Here is a 26,072-nt window from a genome sequence, read left to right as displayed (position 1 = left end):
CATTCTTGTATTAAGTAGGCATTTCAGTTCCTTTAGGTCTCCGGTCTCGGACAATTTGCGTTCAAATTGGTTCTTTGCATTGTGCGTCACGCTAGCTCGTTCCACTTTTGCTCAATAGTCTGTATTGTAAAGTCATGTCATGGTAAACCAAGTGGCCCTGGAAAATCACAGTATGCAAGATGTTATAACGCGCGGCATTCAATTTTCATTTTTTTTTTTTTTTTTTAACAGCTCGTCAACTATCGTGCGGCAGCTACACTATTAAAACTGATGGAATAAGAAGCTAGCTAGCCCCAATTCCTGTAAATCACTTAATTTTGCAATGTACAATGAATTAAAAATCAAAATGATAAATGTACCCGATCCATTTCGTTTCGCCTTTTCTCCCCAGAGATCATTTCACTCGTGTACTACAGTCAGGTTATACTGATATAGTGTCTCCACCCTCTGCAAATTGTGAACCGAATCCAACAAAAAATGACCTTACACACAGGCGGCCTCCATTCTCTTTTTACAGCTCTGATATAAAATTCCCCGGTCGACTCGGTCCCTCGCGTTTGTGTCGTGTCATTTCTACAGAAAAGCAACTCGGCAGTGTGAAAGAACCTCTTCTTACTTTATACACCAATCAAATTCGTTTCATCTGCCTCCTCGCCGTATTTTATAGACCGACGACCCCCCCCAAAAAAAAGCGACGAGTGGACGAGGAAGAGACAGAAAGAAAGAAAAGTGTCCTCCAGTGAATTAATGAACCATTCTTTCCACCGAGGATTCATTAGGGCTATAATAGGGTCTAAATTGATTTACAAAGGGCACTCTTATGAATAACATGCTCGTATTGATTTCAATTGTTCTCAAAGCGCGATCGGCTAATGAACTGACTATGGCGAGCGTGCTAGTTCCAACGCCGTCTGTATGACGCCACCGTCGACTGATTCAGAAGGACCACGCGATGTTCTTTTAGAGAGACGCGTTCTTTTTTTTTTTGAAGTGCGTGATTAATCATAACAATGCAACACGTTCCATTTGGACGTTGAACTTGGAAGCTCCAGTTGGCCTTTCTGTGATTGTTTGTGCACTTAATTTGTATTCATTTATTTATTTATGTTTTGCTTTTGGATTGGTCTCAGCAGACCACAAACACACACAGTCACACACACTGATTGAAGTGACACACACCTTTTAATCAGCGTTCAAAGCGGCCTCCACCTTCCTCCGTCTGGCGCTGGCTCACCCATCTGCGACGGTGTTGGGTTTTTTTTCGCCACACCTGTGCTCGCCTTTCAAGGCGTCCTTGCTCACCATCAAACGGCAAATTTGCACTTGGACCCCACTTGTCGTTGACTTGCTTCTCCAGAGGGTCGCACCTCTTTAGTCACTTTGTGAAGCCTCCGAGACCGACTACAAAATTCTGAATCGTAAAAAGGATAAAAAGGACTGAACTTTAACTTCGATAACAAGCAAAATTCATATTGGTTTGTTTACATTTGGTAGGTGCTGCTTTTCTTATATGGCTTCATGGAAAACTGTGGTTTTAATGGAAACGTAAGGTGTGCCTCAATGATAACTTACTTGATAATAAATAAAACCCGATAAATAGTGCGTCTCTTTCGTCGGTGATTGATGTTACGATGACAAATCACATCATAGCATCTCGATAATAAAAAAAGTTGAGAGGCCATACTTGTAACCAATTCTTAGTTTTAATGTTAGTCTGAATATATTTCATAACATTGGCTTTCCTCATAGGGCATCAATCATCACTGCAGTTCAAAAAAATTCATTTGATAAAATGAAAATTAGAAACGTAAAACACATTACTTGAACTTTGATAAATATATATATATATATCCCCCTAACTTTTTCTTTTGCCACAATGCGGTTCACGCTAACGAAGAACTTTAATTTTATTATGCTGACATTTCATAACATTTGGCTGCACTAAACATTTTTATTGGCCTTAATACTAACATGACGAACTAACTGAACTCAAAACTACTTTCTACTAACAATCGCTAAATGTTAATAACGGTCACTCTCCCACTCCTCATTTTAGCACTTAAAAATGAGTCATCACTTCAGAGGCCTTTCCCTAAGTTAGTGAGAAAAAGAAAATGCTCGTTCACTTCAAAGGTTGTCGTAACACGTTGCACAAAAAAAAAAAAAATAGGTTCATCTGTTGGCTTTGATAGCATCCCTGCTGTTGAAAAGCGCTAAAGTCTGGCATCAGAGGTGTGAGATTAGCGCGTCCTCGGCGACAGAGAGATGATTAAACTCATAAGAACGCCTGCTTTGCCGTCAAAATGGCTGCGTCGGACGTCAAAAGAAAAGTTGAGGTCATTCGGGAGTTTGCGAAGGGCGAGCTGAGCGGCCTCCGTTAGTAGCGCTTTTTGTCCATCGTGTCTGCGCGCTGGTGTCTCTCAGCCGTTGGCTGCTGGCTGGCTGGAGCATCTGGCTGCAGTTGCAGAGCAGCAGTCACATACCTGCATTCGAGTGGAACAAACTGGATGGTTGGCTGCTCACGGAAGGTCATCAGCCCTGGGCACTGTGTGTGTGTGTATGTGTGTGTGTGTACATACCGCAGCGTTTCTCGTGATCCACTCACAGGACAGTCCAAAGTACGTTTTCAACGTAACTTTAAAACACTCTTCATAACATCAAAAATTGGACTTTTCTACTATTTTATCTTTTCATATAAAACCTAAATAAAAGTATTCAGTATGAAACAGAAACAAATTGACCATGCTGTTCCAATACTTTTGAAGGAGGCCATGAAGGGCTATAGGAAAACATTATATGTGGCATACTGTAGTTTAGGTGTAAAAATGAATCGATTCATCGAAAACAAATTCATCAAATTAATCGCCTCACATTTGAATCCTCAAGTAATATTTTAGAGATATACTAAAGATTGTCCAAATCTTCTGATTTCAAGCTGTCCAAAGTAATTCTCTGATTTCTCTTGTGCTTCATGAAAGCAGACTGATTTATCTTTCTTTCACCAAGATATTTGCTAACATCTGCTTTTACTTTGGAAAACAATCCTTTATCGTTCTTGCGTCATATTGCTGAACTTTTTATTTTCTTCAAATCGCTAAATAATACCGAATAAAAAAAATAATTGGTTAATAAACAGTAATTATTAAATATTTTTAATACATCTTAATGCAAATACAATTGTATGAGAATATTTAATTAATCAATTGAATAATCGGTGCTAAAAATATTTGATAGTGACAGCCCTTCTGTAGTTATGGTAACATTTGGAAGTATGGAATGTGTGGTGTAACATTTTTAATATGTGAAGTACAACTATATTGTTTTGCATTCACGTCTTTTCGTCATCTATTATCGTCCTTTCGTGATCTTCCATTCATTAATTTGCCCGAACAACTTTGAGTAATATCCCACCCCACCTGAGCAGCCTTACTGATGGTCAGCAGGTTAATGAATGGTGACCCGGCCTAATCTTTGCCACACATAGCTGACACTTCGGGAATTCATCCAAACTTAGTCTATCACGGCTACCCGTCTTCTCGACCACATCAAAGTCTTCATTGTTGATCCCTGAGTTTACAACGCATGATCACATTTTTTCCCCCCGTCTTAATTAACCCCTTGCCCTCCGTTCCAGGATTGCGACACCTCCACCGACGATGAGGAATGAATAATTGATTTTAATTGTGTGTCGCGGCCCCATCTCACATTAGCCAGAAAGCTTACAAAGAAAAAGAAATGGGGAAAACTCCAAACTTTAGCGTTGCCTCGTTTGCGCCACAATAATCACACCAAAGAAAGGTTGCATTGTCTGCTTGGGGTGGCAGGGCAGCCACTTGGCGGTGATTACGTTCTTGTTAAAAAATATAAAAAATCACCCGTCTGCTGTAATATTTGAAAAAGGAGAGAGAGAGAGACCACAGTTCGGAAAAATGATTAGCTGGCTTTCATCCTTTTGTGTGTGTTCACATGCTTTAGTGCTCTTAAAGATGAGTACACAACAGCCGCATTCTGCCTTAACAAGCACCCGCCACCCTGGTTTCTTTATACAGTAAACACACACATACACATCAGTTGGCATCTGTACGGTTTGATACGTGGCCGCCGGCGAAGCACTTCTTCCTAATGAGCCTCCTGCCCTCCCGTTTCTCCCTGGGAAGCCAAAAGAGACATAACCTCAATGCGGGAAGAATGGAACCTGCTTACACACAATCGTAACACACGCACACACTTCCATCAAAATAAGGCCGCCTCTTGTTTTTCCACTAATGCCGTAACAAAGTTGTTTGTTTGTTGAACTACTTCATATGCTTTGTGATTAACTGTCCACAATATTAGGTACACCCTCATGTATTATTATTATTATTATTATTGCAAGACATCATTATGACATGTTTGATGATGACATTTTTGAATGATGATACTTGGACATTATTTTCATTGACAAGATGTTTTTACAGTGTACTGAGGCGTTTTTCCACATGAAGACATTTTAATGACTAGCAAGGAACCATTTTATGGCATTCTTTTATGTATATGTACTGTTTTTGTCACAAAACATCACTTTTTTGTAAAATTCTGACATATTGAAGGACATGCATAATAATACATCCATTTGGATACGACTTGATGTCTTGTAAGACATATTTATTCATATGATAAGCACTCCATTTTGACTCAACCGATCCCACACGACTGACAATTCTTCGAAATCAATGAAACGATTAATCGATTCATTACACCCACGTCTCCTCCGACATGATGGAGAATGTAATCCCCTTCATCTTTTCATGCCATTTTAATCTCTCATTCTTGCAACGCCGACACCGATTTGATGTGATACGGAGTCTCGTGTGTTGTAGGTGTGGGCCAACTACGAGGAGAAGCCCAAGGAGGAAGTGGTGCACGTGTCCGAGGAGAAAGAACGCGTGGCTAAATACAAGCCGGTCTACGTCACGGAAATCACCGACATGCTCCACTTGTACACCCAGGACGTAGAGACAGGTACGTCCCTCCTTCCCCTATTTGTTTTTATTCGTCTTTAAACACCAGGCCAAGTTAAAGAACCCCAATTTCCCGCAGCCATAGACATGCCGCTTGTTGTTATCGCGATACAATGACAGGAATCCATCACCCGGTCGCTTGTGACTGGAGAACTAACAGTCCCTGCTGCTCCCGCTTGGATGCACACCCACACCGGCTGATGTATGTTTTCACATGAATGAATGCGTACGTAATACATCTCCTGGTGTGTTGTGCTCAGTACGACCCCCCCCCCCCAACCTCCTCGCATCCTCACCCAAAAAGCCGTACCGTCCCTCCCCGGATAATTCTAGATTAGAAGCACCCACCACAAGTGACAACAAACTCAGGCTGAGTATTATTTGCTCACTTTTACAAAGCCAATGGGTTGAGAGCGCAAACATGCGACTTTCATCATCTTGCTGTAGGCTCCGATGAGGAGGTTGAAAGGCCCCCAGTCGCGCCTGCGGCTAACACCGCTAGCCCGACCCTCCGTTCCCCCTCCAGGTGTAAACACAAGGATATAAAGCAGGACCACGTTCCAGTACCTGCTATTCCAATTGAAGTGAGCGGCTGACGCCTTCAGCGTCATTTGCCACGGGGCGCATGGATTTAATGACTCGCTACGAATAGTAGTATCAAACGCATTCAAATATTTTCTATGATCAAGCAGTGTTTTAGTGAGTAGCTCCTGAGCACGCTTGAAATCTTTCTTGATATTATCAAGGCTGATTTGAAATGACAGAAATGTTGGAAATTATTCTAATCATTAGACCTACAAAAAAGTCCAAAGGCCGTGCTCAAAAAGGCCCCAGGAAATCGGCCATTTTGGTTTAAAGCAGCCATTTTAAAAGCCTTCAAAGACTGACTTGTCCTAAAGATTTTGCCCGAGTGCGTAAACCCCATCGGGGAACTGGCCCTGCCTCCCCTCCCGCCGTCCTTCTTTCTCTCTCGGTCGCTTTCGTTTTCGCTGACGCTCGCTCAAAGCCGCATTAAGTCATAGCAAGCCCTTGAAGAGCACATCAAAGTGTTGTTGTAGAATCACGGCAGCCGAGCGCCGTACTGTATAATTACGTAACGGAACGGTGACTTGTTTTTAGATTTTCCTGTTTTGTGGAAAGTCATCCAAATTTGCCACCAGGCTCTCTCCACAAAAATTGCTAGTGACCTCTAAAATGGACACCTGAAACCAAAGTGTGTCTTTTTTTGTGAGTCTACTCATCATAGACATGTCTACAAAATGTTATGTTGCAAAGTTAAAAAGGATTTAGGGGCTTGATTTAAAAAGAAACAAAAAAAATGCTACCGAGCTACATCACTGTGTTGTGCAGGCTTGGTAAAGAAAAACTAAAAAGGCCTCACAGCTGTTTTTGCACTTGAGCGGGCACGTGCAGACCCACCAGATAACCTCAGCACTTTCATCTTCCTAGCGATTGTCAAATGACCTGGAGAAAATTCCCATTTTATCCCCCTCAGCTGGTCGCGCCAACTCTTCTCTTGAACCCAACCCTCCCATTTTAATTATTCCCCCTTTAATAACTCATAAGTGCAGCTTTCTTCATGCATGGCTATCTTTACACGCGCTCGATAAGTGATTAATTTCACGTTTGGAGTTGTTTTTTTTGTTTTTTTTTCCTTCTTCTTCTTTGCCAAATCGCCAGCAAGCGTGAGGGATTGCGCTCCGTAATCCTCACTTCATTGGACGGCTCTTTATCTGTTAATGTACTCATTTATCTGGTATTGTCTCACTTTCCTCCCCACACACATTATCTCCCCTTCAAAGGGCTATCACACCATTCCAACCCCGCCCGAGTTTTTTTTTTTTTTTTTTTCCCCTCCTCTTCTTCCCTCGGCGTTGGCCTCTCTCTCTGTAGGCTATATGTAATTACTGTCTGGAGTGGGGGACCCGCATAGATCTCTGCGACCTTGCGCACTCCAAAGACACGGGCCACTCCAAGAAAATGCAACCGGAAAATAGAACCCCCCACACACACACACACACTTTTCCGCTGCCAACCTCATCAAAAAACCACAACAACAATAATGTGCTAAATATAGCCCATTAAGTATTTAGCGGTATGGTGTGTGTGTGCCTGCAGTCTGAATATTGGATGCCACATCAGCTGTTTATCAAAGACACCAAGTCGTAGTCCTTGTAAGTTGAGTGAATGTTGACTTAGAGAATAAGCGCGTTCTAATTAAACGAGCGAGCAGGCCACTAAGGAGGATAAAGCTCAATCGTGACAATTTGCGCTGCAACAACAGCTTAGTAGCGATCACATGATCAATGTTTGATGGCCAATGTTGGCTCCAGGCAAATTAATCCAGCGGTGATTTAAAAACAAAAAACAAAAATGCAGACATAAGACAGACATTTCAGTCACATCGAGAGAGAAAAATAACGTGATTTATGGGAAAAAAAATGATCTGCAATAGATCTAAGCGTAACATCTTTGCAGAGAGAGCAGGGCAGCCCACTTGGGATTCATGTGGCCTTTTTCCGCACATCCCAAGGCTGTGTGGGATTCTCTTAAGCACCAGTTATGAAAGTCATTAAAGACAAAGCAGGTAAATAATCCCAATAAGACACGAGGCCAAAAGAGCAACAGGCTCACCGCGTCCCCATTGATGAATCGCCCGCATTACGCCTGAGATATATTCCAAGCCAACAGAGTCAAGATTTAAAAAAAAGATGGGGAAAGGGGTTTCGGGCTTTGAAGAGCGACCTGCCTGGAAGAGGATGGGTCGTTGGCGGAGGGGATGGGGGGAGTCTTCATTAGGTGATGAACAGCTGGTCTGCGTAGAAGGCGGAAGTGTGAATAATACGAGCCAAGAGGCAACCTGGTCTGAAGGCTCTTTATGTCAGGAAAACACGTATTATACAGGATGGAGCCAGCCGGAAAAGCCTGATCAATCCTTTTTAGGGTTGAAAGACCAAAATATTTTTTATTTTAGTCGTTTTTTTTTTTTTTTTATATATTCCAACAGCAACAAACCTCACTCACTGTTAGGCGAATTGTCTGTGTTGTAATTAGCAGGAGTCCTTCACATTTTCCCAATCAAGGGTATCCATGTTAAGTTTGAAGGCGCTGAATATTTTGGAGACATTGACCGTGATGGATTTATGTTGGGAGCAGACGTGACAGGACTTGACTCGGGAAGTGGCCGGAGTGAATCTCCAGAAGCACGCGAGGGGGGTCATAAATCGTCTCGTTAAAGGCGGCGAACCATGGCGACGCTTGTCAGCGGCCTTTGACTGCATCACTCCAAGCTGTAATAATCATGTTAGCGCTGGCGGCCAAGGCGCCGGCTATTTATGGCCCCGAGGTGGCGTTACACGCTGTTAACTCAGTCAGAAGTCAACGTAGAAAGTTGAGTCCGTGCCCCAACTTACGAGCTTGGTCAATTATTATTATTATTTTTGCTTTGTAGTTTTACCGAAAAACTGAGTTCTGCGTTGTTCATTTAATTCTCTATCTGGACGTGCTTTATCATTTACATAAATAGAACCGTAACATTCTCTCAAGGTTCATGTCTCTTTGGTCACAAAGCGGAAATAAATGTCAAAAGGATTGACGCCATTTTGTAAATCGTCGACGTAGCCCCCGCTCTCCAAAATGTCTCCCAATCCTCGCATAGCCCCAATTGAAGTTAATAAAATTATGCCGCCTGTCTCGACGAAGATAACCCCGCCGTGAGTATTTACATACGCTCCCCGCTCAAGGTGTTAATGACGACACGCGGTCGCCGCAATTGACCCGAGCAAATGCACTGGGTGCGTCTTCCAAAAACAAACATTGCGTTTGCGAAGGTAACCTGGGGGCAGATTGAAATGAGGGCGCATAGCATTAACCCGCCAGATTTAAGAAACGCAATGTGGGAGTAATTGCAAGACTGGTTGCCATGCAAGTTGCCATGTGTTTACATCTGCAGCTCGGGCGCCTTTTCCAAAGGGAGTTATCTAATATTATGTCTGTATTCTGACATTGAGGCTCTTTGGCTAACAAGCGTCTTTGATTCATGCATCTGCAGACTCGACACACTTTCCAACCACCTGCAATCATTCAGTACGAGCAGAATACAATACGGGGAATGTTCTTGGCTGCGTTTCTACCGAAAACTCCAGATTATTTTTTTTTTCTCTGGTTCAGTGTTCCTAGCAAATTGGTTCTGAGCTATTTCGGGACCTTGTCTCGGTAGGTTGCTGGACCTATTGAAGTGCTTACCTTCCCGGTTTTCTTGAAATCCTGATAAATTAGCCTATGATTGAACCGAAATAGCTTCACCCAACATCTCTCTCTTGTCAATCACTTTGTGCCCCGCTAGGAAGCCAGCTGGAGAGTCTGATGGAGAGCATGCGAGCAGAGCTCGCCACCCAGCCCCCCGTAGAAGGAGCTTACGCTCCGCGTCGGGGCGAATTCTGCATAGCCAAGTTCGCCGACGGTGAATGGTAGGTGTCGGAATCAAAGCAGGACTTCACTATGGACTGCTCCAATCAGCTCACACGTTTGTGGTTGCAACATAATAACCAGAGTTGTCTCCAGGTGGAAAAACATGCAATTGCGAAGTGAGAATAATGACAGAAACATTATCCCTTGCAGGTATAGAGCCCGGGTGGAGAAAGTAGAGTCGGCGGCAAAAGTGCACGTCTTCTACATCGACTATGGCAACGTGAGTGATGAAAAACAATATTTCTTTAACTTTTTATGACGCGGTTAGCACGTTAAAAAAAACGAGTTGGACCTCTTTCATTTTGAGTTTTCCTTAAACATGAACTCGGGTAGAGCAGCAGTTGCTATGCTATGCTATGCTATGCTTAGTGCAAAAACGGAGATAATTCTAAAACTTCATTCCTGAATTATGGCTGGGCGCGACTCATTTCATGAACCAGTGCACTTTTGCGGCATCACCTAAGGCACTTCCTCCTCGTGTCTTATCCAGTTTGCTCCGGGTCACTTCCCACAATGCATTGGGGTATCACCTTGTGCCCGTCCACTCTGACAAAGGGCTTTTGTCTCCTCTTTTTCCCTTCTTCAAAAGAGACACATTTACAACCGCCGTGCGAGTCTCTAATACGACGTCAATAAATCTGAAGGCGCTTGATTGGTAGCAAACGTTAAAGGTGTTCTCCCTCTCGACTCTGGAGTGCACTTGATTGCGTTAGTCTAATATACGCACCTCGTTAAAGGAGCGGCGCGCTTTTTCGGACTGACTTTATTTGTCACACTGTGCTATCTTATCTTGTTCATGTCACCCATTTAAGAAAATTCAAGCATTTATTTATTTTAGGAGCTCATTGATTGGTGAAACATTTGCTCGTGTGCTTTGAGCCGCAATATACCGGAATGCGTCCATAAGATTCTGTATGTATAGAAAATATCACTTAAAATTCAGCTTTTGGGGGAACCAAATTCAACTTGCAAGTGACTAAAAAAAACACACAGCGTGAGCTACTAATTGTCATCATTTGCAACATGCCATTTCCATTGTGGGGAGGGGGGTCATAACCCCCCACCACAAACACAAAAAAGTTATTTTCACAGCTCTGCCTCATTTATTACTCAAATGTCTTTATTCAGAGGCATAATCACAGCAATCAAGGCTAATTGTCACGGCTGCCGTATTGTCTCAGCGTGCACTTGACTGGCGCGAGTCGGCTTTTTGACTCCGGGCTCTCTGGCAGCTGCCAAAGCCTCATGTACCCCCAGCTGACACCCGGCCCCGAATTGGAAGCTTGACACAAATGACGACAATAAACACAATCAATATGTGTCGTTGCCAGAGAGAAATCGTGTCGTCCACCCGCCTCGCCACCATCCCTCCCGCCTTCAGCACCAGAACGCTGCCGGCACAGGCTACAGAGTACGCCCTCGCCTACATCCAGGTGCCGCAGGACGTAAGTAACAAAAATAGATGTTCTGTTTTGGGGCGGAACAGCATAACCAAATCCATTTGACATCGAGTGGGTACAAACACAATTCTACACGTTCAAATTTGAACAAGACACGCAAGGTTAAGGAGGATCATGTTTATGAATGTCTTTTTTTTGTTCATTTTATATTTCTGTCTTTCCAAACCACTTCTCATTTATTATACTCGTCAATACATGAACATCCTTCAATATTGGTATCATTTTTATTGAACCTATCTTATTATTCTATATTATTTCTAATTTTTAAGTTCAACTTGTTAGAATTATTTATCTATAAAAATATTGCTTAATCCATTTTTTTTTTTTTGCATTTTTTTTTTTTTAAATATTTTTCAGAATATAAATGTAAAAATCAAAGTGACAAGTTTTATCTGGATTGTCAGATGTATCAATCAGAATGTTTTTTTTTTTTATTCTGGGGTCACATTCACATTTGAACCGATTCAAAGTACCTGGGACTCAATACTGTACTCAATGGCACCAATCCTCGATACTTTTGTTCTATTTTTTGTGGTAAGAGAGGTTGTACCAATAAATCTAAAAAAAAAAAAAAAGTAACTTTAACATTTTTTTTTCAAATACAAACTTTGACAAATAACAGATGCTGTCCAAAATTTAACACGTTCAATAGATGAAAGAATTTCCAAGCTGCTATCAAAGAAAGCCCCAATGTTAGAGTCTAACTTGACCTGTTAAGATGTTTTTGATTTCAGAAAAAAAAAAAAAAAAAAAACTATTATCACAGAAAGGTTTGTTTAAAAACATTCTGATTATGTTGTAACATTTAATACTTGATGAGGCCATTAGCATAGACTATAAAAATCTGGGCAAAAAACCCCCCATCTCATTTGCATAATTTGAAACAGTGTATGTATCCATAATGTGCTTGGTCACTCGGTATCTTTGTGTGTGTTGAGTGTTGAAGCATGCTGTCACGTGGGATCTTCTGAAGTGGCCCATCTGTTGCAGCGCTCACAGGCGTCACCTATACTCCAAACACACATGCACACTTGCAAGCTGACTGTCGCTCTCGGCTGGCCAAGTCGCACCCACCTTATCTCCTTGTGCGACCCTCACCTCCGCAAAGGTGTACACTCAAGGGTCCATTTCCTGGGTGCGGAGAGTTCACGCCGCGTGGCAAATAAACATCACTCTCTCCAGCTGTTGCTTTTGGACAGAAATAAAAAGCAGTCGGTCACCTTTTTGAAAAGTCAGCGACGTCGGGGCATTGTTGCCACGACAACGCTCACTCTGTTGACCGACTGCACTCAGCTCGGTGAATTTATCAAAGTAGCTCGCTTATAAAGGTGACGTACTAGAAAATCAATGATTATTATTTTCTTTAAATAAGACGGCCTTGTCAAAGCCGCACTGCTAAGTCGCACTGACTTTATAAATCAAACCAAATGGAAAGTTCTACAATAAACACAGAATGTCAATTAATTAGTGATTACAGTCTACGACATTCTGGCTTTTAAGAGGCTTTTTAACTCGAGCGCTCTGAATGTTATGAAAACATTTGCACATTAGACCGGCTGAGACCATCAAACATCAACAAGTGCTTTAATTGGGACGCTTTCAATTTGAACGAGTTAGAGACGTTCCGTCGTTGACAGGAAAAGAGACATTTCCCCCCCCGAAATGCGAGTCAAAAAGTCATCCAGCAGTCAGCCTCCAAAACAACTTTTTTCGAAAATTGACATCCTTATCTGTGCTTTACTATTTTTAGCGTCTACACACTGATGTAACAAAAGAAACACTTCGTTTCAGTTCATTTGAGTTCAAGCGAAAAAGACACTTTTGTGTAACCGCCATGACAACCGACGGAGGAAAAACAAGCCGTTAAAAAACTGAAAGAACTTTGCATAAACAAGCCTCTTAATACTTGGGTATTAGCCTTTACGCAAACATTCAAACGAACTTTTGGTAAACGTCGGTTAAACACGTTGGTTGTTTTTGTTTGACTTTTGAGTACGTTCTGAAACGGCACAAACTCAAATAGCCTTAATAGGTCAACAGTTGTTTAGAAAGTTGAATTTCTGTCAGATCTAAAATGATTTAAAAAAAAAAAAAAGATATCAAAACACACTAAGGTAGCTGTAGCACGAGAACCAAATCAACAACAAAAAATCTTGTCATCCTGGACACTTGATTAGGTACAAATCAATGTGTCCATTTTGATTGTTGATTGGTGTCATTTACACTGTCACACTCTTCAGAAGGACTCATTATCTTTTACCTAATCAAATATCTGGGTGCACATTCAGAAATGCCCCCCACACACACACACACACACACACACACAAACACACATCCAAGGGCAGTTTGCTGGAAGGGGGTTGCCATGGAGACAAGACCAGGGCAGGAGGGGAGGGAGGAGATTGATGGGCTTAAAGTGGCGATGGCTCTGATTTTTCATTTTGTTTTCCAGTGTTTTTGATTTAGCTATCATTGGTCAGTTAGCATGAGGAGCCAAAAATATACATTCAAATCTGATAAAACAAAAATTAGCTCAAAGTGCCCAACCTTTTTAAAACGCTTGGGAGAAGTTTCTAATCCCTTTTGGAAATTGCTATTAAATTTAGCATCTGCTTGACAAAATGTCCTTTTTGTTTTAACTTCTGAGTCGTGTATAATATTGGTTGAACACGGCATTATTTTTGAATTCAACTCGTCTGTTTTTGTAGGAGGATGCCCGGGCCGACGTGGTGGACTGCGTGGTGCGCGACATCCACAACAGCCAGTGCCTGCTCAACGTGGAGTACTCTGGCGTCACCTGCCCTCATGTCACAATACAGTTTGGCGACACCAAGGACGATGTTGGCCTTGGCCTGGTCAAGGAGGGTCTGGTCATGGTAGATGCACGCAAAGAGAAGCACCTGCAAAAGATGGTCAGTGTCGCGTGCTCGGGTTTTGACTTTGTGGATTATTTCTAGGCTGTATGGTTTTTTTTTTCATACAATGTGGTAGTTAGCTTCCCAAAGAAGAGTTTACAATAATTAATGAGTAGGGCCCAGCCGATTAATCGTCCGGCCGATTATATCAGCTAATTATGGCTTTTCAAACATCGCTCAAAATAATAGCCTAATGGCCGATGTTTGTCGATTGGTTTTTACCTTTATTTGCCATTTACGGCCGCACACATTATTTATTCCGCATAAATCAATACCAGATGCAACCACCATTTTGCAAATGGCCCCCTTGAGTTCTTAAGTGTTGCCGGTTCGATAACGAGCGCATTTCCATCCACGCTATTATTATTACACATCAGAAAGGACTCGCCGCAGACATTTTCTCACAGCGCCGCCATGTTGCCCGTTGACTTTTCTGGTCGTTAAAATAATTTCCTCCATGGACCCACTCTGGTATATTAACATAAAGAAAAATTACATGTCTGCAATTACAGCCGGCGAATGCTCGCCGATATCAGTCACTCTGCCACTTAGTTAAAAATGTAAACGGGCGAGCTCACGGAGAAATATGTCCGCTGGCGTCTTAATTGCTCGTAAACGCTCAAACATATACGGTTATGACTGATAGGTCTTTCTTTGGCGAATAATCGGCCCCACGTGTGCTGAAGTGCCTCATTGAACCCTTTGCATCATTGTTTCGACCTCTTGACGCTAAAGAGGTGCCAGAGGATCACGATGTGGTCTGGAGGTAATGGACTTAATAGACAAAAGGACGGAAAACTCGGCCTAATAAGCTGAGCCGCTTGCTTTGGTTGCATTTAATGCTTTCTCTTTAGTATTCCGCGTCGGTTTCTGCAGTCCCTTCGACGTTCCACTCACCCCCCTTCCCCCTCAACCATATTCCAATCCGGAAAAAGCTTTAACAAGCTGCAGCGTTGCCGACGTACTTGCAAGTAAGATGCCCTGCTCGTAATTCCACCCCGCTTCCCGGCTCCAAAGAAGATCTCGCTCATTTTGTACGGGCGCAAAAAAAAAAGAAGATGATGCTACTTGAAAGCTTTAAAATGGAGTACGAGTCAATCCCACGGATGATGTACAACACCCGCTGGCCATCGCCGACTCCCACGAGAGGGAAAGTTAATAAAAAACACTCTGATAAGGTTTGTTTATTTCCTCTGCTCCCGGTACAACGGCAACAATCTGCTGTATTTTCACCGTTACAGTTGGTTAGAATTGGGGAGGAAGAAAAGTTTGTACATTGACTTGGACGGACTGCGGGTAACAAAACTAAATACTGTGTTTGATATGACGTTAACGGTTAGTAAAATGTGATCAAAATTATTTAAAGACTGAATAAATTGGACACATTCATGACAAACATTTTGTTAATTTAAGGAATTGAAAGAAAGCTGTTATCAGCATAGGTACTGATACCCATTTGTAGTTAGCATAATAGCATAATTGCATAGTAGCGTAATTGCCCAAGACATGTTTGAATGTTTTTGGAAAGGAAGAAAGAAAAACACAACAAATATGGATAGGAGCAGAGTCTGATCGGGAATAGCAAAAATCGGTGAATATTTGTCACTCATGTATAATCTGAAAAGAAAAAATATTCAAATAAATGTGAAAATGTACTGATCCAACTGAACAGATCTCACCTAGCCAATATAATAAGAGGCTAAAAACTTTGCTTTTCATGCTATCCAAGTAAACTCCTCCCAAGCTCTCTTGAGACTCATCTCGGGTGACTTTTGTCATTTGTCTCTGGTCTTCGCTCATTACCCGAAGTACGACGACGTCGTAATGTGTCGTGCTAAACATTGCGTAACAGATGGGTGCCGCCGTTTAGCCGTCGCGCCCGAACGCCGCTCGCCAGTGGAGTCGCGGCCCCGCTCAAGGTTAACGCCGCTTGTCCGCCATATGGATAAGTACGTCAAATGCGATCTGGAAGCAAAGGATAAACAGTCCTTTTTCTGAAACCACCCGTGTCCACAAAAGCGTCATATTCCTGACCCAGAGGTGTGCGCCCCATAAAGTGCGGGATTACCGTATAAATACGGCGCTGTCCTACAAAATCACAAATCAGCGCGTATAGTCGCTAGCACTCATGTCCCATACACGTGATTAGCGTTCATGGACTGTACAGCAGATGCAGGCCGTCCTAATGTAAAGATGAATTCTTTCCGCATCTGGCACGCAGCATGCGTTGTCGTTGCGCACCTGCCGGGTGACACTCGGAGCAGATGGACGCTATTCCCTTTTTTATGCCGCCGTAACACTGTTTGACGCAGCGCACATTACACCTGGCTAGCTCCTGCTTGTTTTGGTGCATCAGCAGCGCAGTGCCCAACACGCTGTGTCTTGTAAAACCAGCTGCTTTATATGAGAGGCTACTACTCATCATCTGGGTTCATTACTGAGGCTCAGAGCCACTCCTCAAAAACAAAAAGCAATCTTGCTGAGCGATGTCAAAGTGTGGATACAGTGTAGGAAGCTAGATTTGTCGGTGCGCAGATTGGGGAATCTCTTCACATTAAATGATCAGAAAGCAATACTGCATGTAGAACAAATAAAAATTGGTCAGCCAAATGCAGTCTTAAAAAATATAGATCTGGGTGAGCGGTGTCATTGGGTGGGAAAAATATAGCCATCTACATATATTTAATGTTAGCCATCTTAAGGAATCTTGCTCAATTTACTTCTTCATTTTGTGCTTATTCAGTTTTTTTTTTCAGTTTTAAAAAGCGATTTTACTATTGATTGGCTCCATAATAAAAATATATGTGATTATCTAGTAGATTTGGGGCTACGTTAAGCATATAATTGATCCGCTCACTCTCCTGTGGCAGCTGCTGTTTTTATTTATAAAATGCTATTTCGTTCCCGTAGATTAAATTCCAAGTGTTAGTGCGCATTGATTTTTCTCAGGGGTGTTAGAGCATCGATGGGAAAAAAACTAGCGGTGACCCAAACTCGATAAGCCAAATGAGGAAAGAAACTTTTCTCCTTTTTGAATATGCGAAGTCAACTTGGCAACTGGAGTTGTTAAATCTGTCCCCCTTTTTTTTTTTTTTTTTTTTTTTTTTTTTTTTTTTTTTTTTTTTTTTTTTGCCCCGACCTGAGACAGGCATAATGAATTCACTCACTCTGGCACAGTGAATGTACTGAGCTATCCTTAAATTGTCTTGGCACTGTCGAGACTAGACGCTGCTAAAATAGAAAGATGCCTGTCGAGCCCTTTAGTCGTAGTCATCAGCAATGTGTACGATTTTAACATTAGTTAGAGAAGTTTACCACTGGAGAATAAAGCTAAAATATATCTCAAATAAAGGGAAATTAGTGTCATAATGGACAATAAAAATGTGCCATTAGGTGGCAAACCCTTCCTGGTTGTTCCCCTGCTCGTCGTAGCCCGCGCTATTTCCGCTAGCATCTGCTTGGTTAAATTTTATTTGTGTATGCCGTTTTATATGTAATTACTTTTATAGCTAATATTGTACCGAGCAGCCACGCAATTTCTTTTAGATCCTCGTAAACGAAATAACAAATTCCATCTCTTGACTCCGCTGACCGCCGTTAGCGCAAACAAAAGTTCATTAGTGCTACAAGCTAATGATTCTCTCCTTGCTAATTGCTAATCCGATACAAAGACGCAGCGGTCCTTCTCTCAGTTATCATCAATCATGTTGAACAAAGGGCCTTGCCGCACTGATCTAGATGCTTCCGGCGTGAACATGTACAGATCGAGTATATTAATGTACAAGTCATCCAAATGTGTGAATATGTCTATTAAGAAAGCTGATAGTCGGCATAGCATTAGCAAGTTAGCGCCTTGGGAAATGTTACATATTCACACTTGGCTATTTGTGTGAATAGCTTTGAGGGGCCAGAAAGGGCGTCCCGCCCCGCCATTTGTCCGACTTGTATTTCATCGTCGCCGAGTCCCTGGCGTATCAGGGAAGTCCCGACGCGGCATGATTGCACTCATGGCTGGTGCCAGGATGGAACGACAGAGTGGGGAGAGTAGTGGTGGGAAGTGTTAAACACACGTGTGGAATCCATACAGGAAATGAGAGGAAAAGGGGATGCGCGCATATGCCAGGATGCCTCCAGGGATGCCGCCTTCCATTAATCACAGTTGGAATGTGCTGCTTGTCGCATGGGAATTTGGATCTTTTTATAAGACAGGTTGGCTTTTCCCAAATGAATCTGAACTTGGTATTTTTAAAAACTTTTTTTTTTTCTTCCTTGTGTCCATCCCTTTTTAGTTTCCAAGTCGTTTGAATTTTTGTGCAATATATTGTGCCTTTACCAAGGCATGGCGTTCTTCCAGCTTCTATTAAGCAAAATAGGCTTGAAGCTTTGAGCGCCACCTGTTGCTTCCGCATGCATTGACCTCAAATCGGAATAACCTGGTAATAAAACTTGTGCGCTTTGAGTTAAATTCGGGGTTATGTGGATCACGGTTGCTCCCAACCGACACCCATCCTCGCATGTCATCTATAAATGGCTTTTAGCTGTTTCCGGAACACCAATTGACAGGCTTTCAGGTCGCTGCCCTCGCTGTTCAACCCCAGTGCCTGTCACAGCTCATCAAGACCACCCCCCTCGCCCCCCCCTTCCATCCTGTCACCAAACACGCACACACAGACACTGAGTGTCATGGATGTCGGACAGCATGACCGCTTTCCACCAATGGCTCAATACCTAATTTACAAGCCCGAGTTAGAGATGCGGGGGGCCTTTTAATGGACATTTTCTGCTTGCCTGCTATTGACTGCACACACATACAGTCCCACTTTGTCCCCAAAGACCCTTCGGACATATCCTCCCTGACCCTTTCCACTTTTCTCTCACACACACACACACACACACACACACACACACACACACACACACACACACACACACACACACACACACACACACACACGGTTGATGGGATGCACATCTAGAAGTCAAACACGGCACTGATGTCCAAAGTTTATCTCCTGATGACCTGTTTTGGGAACAAAAACATTTCAAGATGCAGTAAATTTTATAGGTAAAATAACCTGAGTTATCTTTGCAAAGACATCAGACAATTGAACATGGAGACGTGCAGCATTTGGAAGATCTGCCCAAGAGGCGGTCTCAAATCGGGTGGAAATCCTTCACGGCCTCCATCTTTAGCTATTGCGCTCAAGTAGGGCGACTGAATCAACCAATTCATTATATTGAAGATACAAATGTATATAAGAAATAGTTATCAAATAGGAAGCTATCTGAAAAAAACTCAAAATCACTTAACTTCCTCAGGGTTACTGTTAGGAAACTTTATTTTTATGACCTTGCTGGAAAAAAAGAGGAAAAAAAAAAGACACAGCAGCATGTAAAATGTCTGCCTTCCATATTTGTGTGTTTTTATTTTCACAGTGCCCTTGAGGGGGGTGGGGGCCTAGTCTAGAATGTTCCCTCTCATTTGTCTCCCCCCCCCCACCACCACCACACCCCACCCTTCTTCGTGTGAGCACATGCTGGTGGGCTTGTCATGGCGCATTCCCAGCACAGCGCCTGATCCCCCCCAACAGCCTCGCTGGGAGGAACACCAAGGCCCCGTCAGGGCACCTCAAATACTACAGTAAAAAGAAAAAGAAAAAAAAATCCACGAGTTGTTTGTGATGTAAAATGGCAGCCTGGCTCATCCGTCTATTAAAATGGAGGTTCTAACACATTGCTGTGGTCAGCTGATATCAAAGCATACGCCCGAGGAGACTTCTCCTCTGCCCAAAATCCCCGCCGCAGGTCTTGCAGTATTAATGCGGCTGCCATGTTGAATGACAGAACCTCTCCCAGGGAGTGCCGACAACACGCCAACTCCAAACCATTTCATCTACAGGCATTGTCAGACGGACAACGATAAAAAAGCAACAAAAAAAAGGAAAAGGGAAATAGCGGCGGCGGGGCTTGTTTTATTTGGTCGGTTGGAGATGGACCGCTCAAGTCTGGCAGCCGGAGCGTCTGATCATCATCGCTGTTAATGAGCAAGGCCCGACACGCGACGTTGTTCCCTTCACGGCCGAGTGGCTTCCCAGTGCCGTGACTTTGATTAGTCACTAACAAAATCTGCTTTCGCATAGTGTTTTTCTCTGCGATGTTTTTCAAGCAGGCCGGGTCGAATCCTACGCACCAGATCGCGCGCAACCTGTCAAAAAGCCGCTGCCGATTTGTCACTCTTTAGAACGCCACCTGGAAGCGGCTCGCAGCGGCCGGCCAGCTCGGCCAACAGCTAGCTTGGCAAGTTCACCGAGCTCTCTCTCATAATTGCAGCGTCTGTCACTCGGCTTGCGGGAAACGATTGCACCTCCGACGTTTGTAAAAGTACGCGGTTTGCCTTCCACTTGTCCAGACTTTTAAGAAATGTCAAAATTTCACTTGAATTCCAACATTGTCCACACAATAAATGTTTTACAAATCCTTTTACCAAGTGACAAATTTCTGCAAAAATACGAGACGTTTTTTGAGGGGTCGACTTTGTGACCCGACGTTTCCGTAATTCTCTCGATCCGTCGTCAATTTAAAATCTTCATTCTTTCTTGTCAACCTTCGAATGAATTCCTTCTTTGTTGGCATTCTTTTGCACAATATTGTTGTTCCGTTCCTCCTCCGCAATTGAAGGCCCTTCAGCCTAGTCACAAAGGAGCACTTGCATGAACTTTTCTGTTTACGTCATTTCCAGATTAGCCCTTCTTTAGCGCCTTTTGTCGATTTTGCCTGCTTTAGAAACACGTTGAAAGGAGGAAAAACGGTCCACTGCGGGGTTCTCTGAGTTGTCGGTAACTGAAAAGGCCGTCCTTGACGTCGGTGGATAGAAGACGGCGGCGGGATCATCAGCGCTCATTGTGCTTGCTTCGCTCTTTTCTTTTACGATGACATCTGGCCCGATGACTACACCCCCCCCCCCCAACCTCCCCACAAATCTCTTTTAGTCTGATTTGACGGATGACTCGCGCAGCCGCTGCAACACTCGAGTCCGAGAACAAGAGCACCAGATGTTAGCGCCGTGTCGAGTATGCAGCGCCTATGCCAGCACATCTGCTGCTATAATAAGACACACAACGCCTCCATTAAGCAGAAGCGGGAATTCTTTCATTGTGGGTAGTTTGTCCAATCAGGTCTTCTCACTTGGCAAATATGTCCTCACAACAAACAAACAAAAACAAAATGCACATAATTACATCATGAAGACAGTAGTATGTCTATCAGGAGTAGCTCCACAAAAAAAAAAAAAATCAAATGATACAGGAAGTCCGTCTCAGTTTGAAGAGACCATTTCAGACTGTTTGGGACAATTTGCAAAATCAACTCCTCAAAGATTGCAACCAAAGTCAAACCTCATAGACTGATGCAAAATAGCCTTCAAGGTTTTTGTGGGTGCAGCATGGCGAAAAAAAGTTTGATAACCAGGAATAACGCGGCAATTTTTTTTTTTTTTTAATATTCAGCCCCTGAAGCCAGTTACACTTATGAACACTAAATTTGGTAGACATGAGTAGACTGACAAAAAAAAAAAATCTCAAGAACAGACATAGGAGGTTGGCGTCCAATTCTATTTTAAGTGTGTATACGAGACAGATGGGCGGAGCTCAATTGCAAACAATTTTTGTAACATGTAGAGCACCACTGTTTTTACTGTTATCATTCGACAAGAAGTACAACAAACCTTGGTCGTGTGGAGTGTTGTGTTCTTTACGACTCTTCCTCGTGACGAAGACCGCGTCTCCTCAAAGGATAACTTGCTACCCCCCCCCCCTCCCTTTATTTTTCCTCCCTATTACTCATGAGCGCTTCATTGAGCGAGGCTAAAAGGCTGCTCTAGCAGAAGCAGTCAATATGCTCCACACTGCTTCGTCTTCTTTATCTTTTTCTTTTATTCCCGCTTTCGCAAACAATTCCTTTCACACTAAACGGTTGCGGCGGCACAGGAACACCGTCCTCCCGCCGTGCACATAATTAGAAATATTCCAAGAGCCTTGTGTACACGCAGGAGTTATTAAAAAAAAAAAATAAAAAAAAATTAACTTTTGTATTTTGTGGCGCTCCTTTGAAGGCACTTCAGTTAGTGTCGCTAACGGCAACCGGCTCCCAGCGTTAAAGGCCCGGTTGCAGCTTATGCGAGTATTTGATCATGAATAGATCACATGTGATACTTGATAGTATAATCAATCAAATATAACACCGTTGCAATGTGTAAATATATATATTATATAATATATATTGAATGTTTTGAAGTCTTATTTTCAATACTGTCCATGTATAATCAATCAATCATAACACAGTTGGAATGTGTAAATATATATATATTATATAACAATATATATTGAATGTTTTGAAGTCTTATTTTCAATACTGTCCATTTTGCCAATCCCAATTTCTTAACATTTCTTAGCAAGCAATTTTCTAACCCTTATGATATATTCCCTCTTGTCTGCTCGCAGGTAAAGGAATACCTGAACAGTCAAGAATCCGCTAAGAGTGCCAGGGTGAGTCCAGTCTGCTTGGAATCTACATTAGAACTGTTCCACAATTAATATGCTAATGCTAATTATTGTTACACACACACACACACACACACGCGTGGTGTCTCCTGTCCTCCCCCAGGCTTCATTTTTCTTCACTATACGGCACAGCCCCATATGGGTTGCAGTAGTTAGCGCCAGTCCATAGTGACAATGTGCATGGTAGAGATAGAAACTGGAACAAGCGTGACACAAGGTGACATACTGTTCCTCGTGGAAGAGAAAACACAATGTGGAATGCAATTATGGTGTTCGTTTGAATGTGTACCAAAAATTGGAAATTCATTTGCACGCATGCACATACATACACAAACATACACACAGTCATTTAACACAAACGTATTGATTATAGCACCAAATATGACTCTAAAAATAAATCTTCAATTTTGAAATAATGGAGGATTTAAGAAAAAACTTAACTTATTAAAATAAATATTTGTAAACTATCATCAAACATATTTAAAATAATAGAAAATAAAATTATGGTAATTTTTCATATTCTAAAACACAGGTCAAATGTGTTTGAAAAAAAATAAAATCTGTATTTTTTTTTATTATTTATACATACCGGATTTATAACAAAAATTTGAGATCAAATTTGAGACCAAACAAACCAAAATCTCATCCACCTCTGCGATTTATGTAATAAAGTAATAAAATAGTCTTAGTCCTAAAAAATATTAAAAGTATATTTAAAAAAAAAAAGAATCATGAAACTATATAGAATCATCAAATAACCAGGATCAGTACTTATGCCATTTTTATTACACACACAAAAAAATCATTAGCTAGAAATACTTTATCATATAGTGTCAGAGCAAAAACTATACAGTAAATAATAGTTCAACTACTCAGAACAGACTTTTATACGTGTTGCCATTTTGTAATGTACGTATTCTTTGGTTCATTTCCAAAGTGAAGTCTCACTGCCGCCACCCCCTGGCGCAATCCCGATGACTGGTGCTCGATGGAGGTGGGGGTGCCCGCTGTCTTTGGTTCAGGGTGTTGCTTACCGTAGTGGGGAGCGCTAGACTATGTGTGGTGGTGGGGGGGGGGTAAACGTAAAAAAAAAAATGCACGCTACAAATGGCTCATTGATTTCTCTTCTAATAACTGGTGCTAATTAGCAGAGGCGCTAATTAGCTATGAATCACAACAATAACAGCCAAGCAGACCAGAAAAAGAAACATCTGAAGAAAAAAGAAAAAACGAAATGTCCTCGAATAGATGTTATAATTTGGTGTGTGTACTGATCTATGAAATGGTCAAATGAAAGTTGATTTTTTTATTTTTTTTGTTTGTTCACCAGCTCAACATTTGGCGCTATGGAGACTTCCGCGCCGACGACGCCGAAGAATTTGGCTACAGGCGCTAACATCGATGCGACATAAGAATTTTCACAAAAACAAAAACGACAAAAAATCAACCATCCAATCAACGCCATTCCAAAGACCAACTTGGACATATTGGGGGGAGCGGTGCAACAGTGTGTGTTTGTGTGTGTGTGTGTGTGTGGGGGGGGGGGGGGGAGGGGGGTTTGACTGACTGGACAGATGAATTTAAAAAAAAAAAAAAACGCTCAGTCTTATCTTTTTAAATTGTGAATATCATGGAGAGAAAAAAAAAGCACGCTAGCGTCATTTGCGCTCACTTCCCGCGCTATTTGATAATTCCCAGGCGTTTGAGCGACGGCCTCTCCTCCAATCACTGCTTATCTTCAAGGACAAATGTTCAATTTCTTTTTATTTGTGTTTTTTTCTTGCGATAACAACTCTGCTCCCCCAATGAACCTCTATGTCAATGAATTTAGCGAGGAAATAAAAGGACAAAAAGGGTGTCTTTGTTTGTCTTGGAGTGTAAAACGTGCGATGCCGATTTTTTTTTGTTATTGTCAAAACTAGTGAAACCATCCAGTGGCTTTTCTCCCATCTTCTCTCCTTCATTTTGTAGCGACATTGGCGGGCAAGCCATCTTTTCTGTCTCGCATTTGTCTCCTCACTTCTATGAAAAAGCTCAATAAAAACAACTAAATGACCTCTTTCCCCCCCCCCCCTCTTTATTTTGGAATGTTTTTTTCCGTTTATTTATAAAAGGGATTGCGTGTAAATCTCGCAGCTTGGCAGCATAACCACTGAATTATCATTACAGGCCAAAACAATAAAAAATAAATAAAACACGTCCGCGCGGAGGCACTCATAAACATTTAATACGAGCCCTCGTAGAAGTAAATGCGCCGTTTCGCCTGAAATGAACGCTAAGCGCAGTTGGCGTAAAGCGACTCACTTAACGGCATAATTCATGAATGCCGCCATGACGAGGCAGACGGACGGCCGCGCTCAACGCACCAATGGGGCTAGCTCGCCGATGCAGCTTTATGTGAAGCACTACATCAGCGAGCGGCTGCCTTGGCATGTTTACAACGCCTTGGCCTTAAAATAGCGCAAAAAATAAAAGTGAGGTAGGCTCACCGCAACAATTTATTTGGGGTTTTAATTTTCCATCCATTTTCTGTACCGCTACGTCCCCACGGGGGTCACGGGCGTGCTGGAGCCTATCTCAGCAGTCATTGGGCAGTAGGCGGGGGACACCCTGAACCGGCTGCCAGCCAATCGCAGGGCACACAGAGACAAACAACCATCCACACTCGGACCCACACCTAGGGGCAATTTGGAGTGCCCAATCGGCCTGTCAATACTTTCCATACTTCTATCATTCTATTTTTTTATCAATATGTCTTAATTTTGGTCTCTGTCGTAAATAATTTTCTATTGATATATTTTTTCTTTTTAAAATAATTTTTTTAAGCACCCCACCGTACCATATTGTTCAGAATGACACTTTTTTTTTTTTTTTTTTTAAATAATTTGACTTCAGAACTTAATTTGTTTATTAACTTAACTTTAATTTCATGTTGCATTGAGGCCATGCGTCACACAATAGTTATGACTATAATGTATTGTTAGTGGGTTTCAAAACGATCTTAATTTGTATTATGTTGCTAATTTTTCAGCTTTGCATTCAAAGCCTCAAAATTGATTTTTTAATTACACACACACAAAAACGAACTTGTTGCGATGGCGTCGTCACTGCCTTGTTTATTATTGTTCTATTACTACTACTACTACTACTACGACGACTGCTGCTGCTAGACGACCACTTGTCAGCCAGCAAAGTCAACATCACATCACAGGTACTTCCAATAAAACAAGCTACATCTGATTAGCATGTTAGCATCCCTCCCTGATGCCATGCTCTTTCCTTTCCAGGTGCCCTCAAGATATACCCAAATCAAATATGAGGTGAGAATCCTTGACGTAATGTTTTTAACAATAGCAGAAGTCCCAGTCCCTTGGTCATTCTTGATCACCTTATATTTGCCCGGCTACTTGTTGCTAGGTAGTATTCAAAGTCCTCAATCACTGCCCCATAAAAAAATTAAAAAAACTGTGAATCATCTCATCATGTGTTTTGTTTTTTAAAGTTTTGCAATCGTCAAAAATACCAAACTAAGTGTAACTGTGAAAAAACAAATTTTCACACTTTGTCCCACTCAGTGTGAAAACACCCACTCCTTCAACAGTCCCTTCATTAAATACACTTTTGCTATTTAACTTAAAGCAGCAGGAAAACTTTTCTTAAGTGGAAAAA

At 42.1% G+C, this 26,072-nt stretch overlaps 1 protein-coding gene across 1 annotated transcript in view; it reads left to right on the top strand.

Moving 5' to 3' along the window:
• The window catches only part of snd1 (staphylococcal nuclease and tudor domain containing 1), a 97,090-nt gene extending 73,153 nt beyond the window's left edge, over positions 1–23,937 (top strand). Inside the window, exons 18-24 of the mRNA XM_085902324.1 lie at positions 4,860–5,001; positions 9,346–9,469; positions 9,621–9,690; positions 10,802–10,915; positions 13,639–13,842; positions 22,344–22,388; positions 23,734–23,937. Coding sequence (XP_085758450.1) covers positions 4,860–5,001; positions 9,346–9,469; positions 9,621–9,690; positions 10,802–10,915; positions 13,639–13,842; positions 22,344–22,388; positions 23,734–23,799 — 765 coding nt within the window. The 3' untranslated portion in view covers positions 23,800–23,937. The remainder of the gene's footprint in view (positions 1–4,859; positions 5,002–9,345; positions 9,470–9,620; positions 9,691–10,801; positions 10,916–13,638; positions 13,843–22,343; positions 22,389–23,733) is intronic.
• Positions 23,938–26,072: the final 2,135 nt, after the last annotated feature.

This window comes from Syngnathus leptorhynchus, chromosome 21 (genome assembly GCF_054491065.1).
Source record: "Syngnathus leptorhynchus isolate UIUO chromosome 21, UIUO_Slep, whole genome shotgun sequence".
Classification (NCBI taxonomy): Eukaryota; Metazoa; Chordata; class Actinopteri; order Syngnathiformes; family Syngnathidae; genus Syngnathus; species Syngnathus leptorhynchus.
Note: the sequence above shows the minus strand (reverse complement) of the source record. Positions and strands in the feature narration are given on the sequence as shown.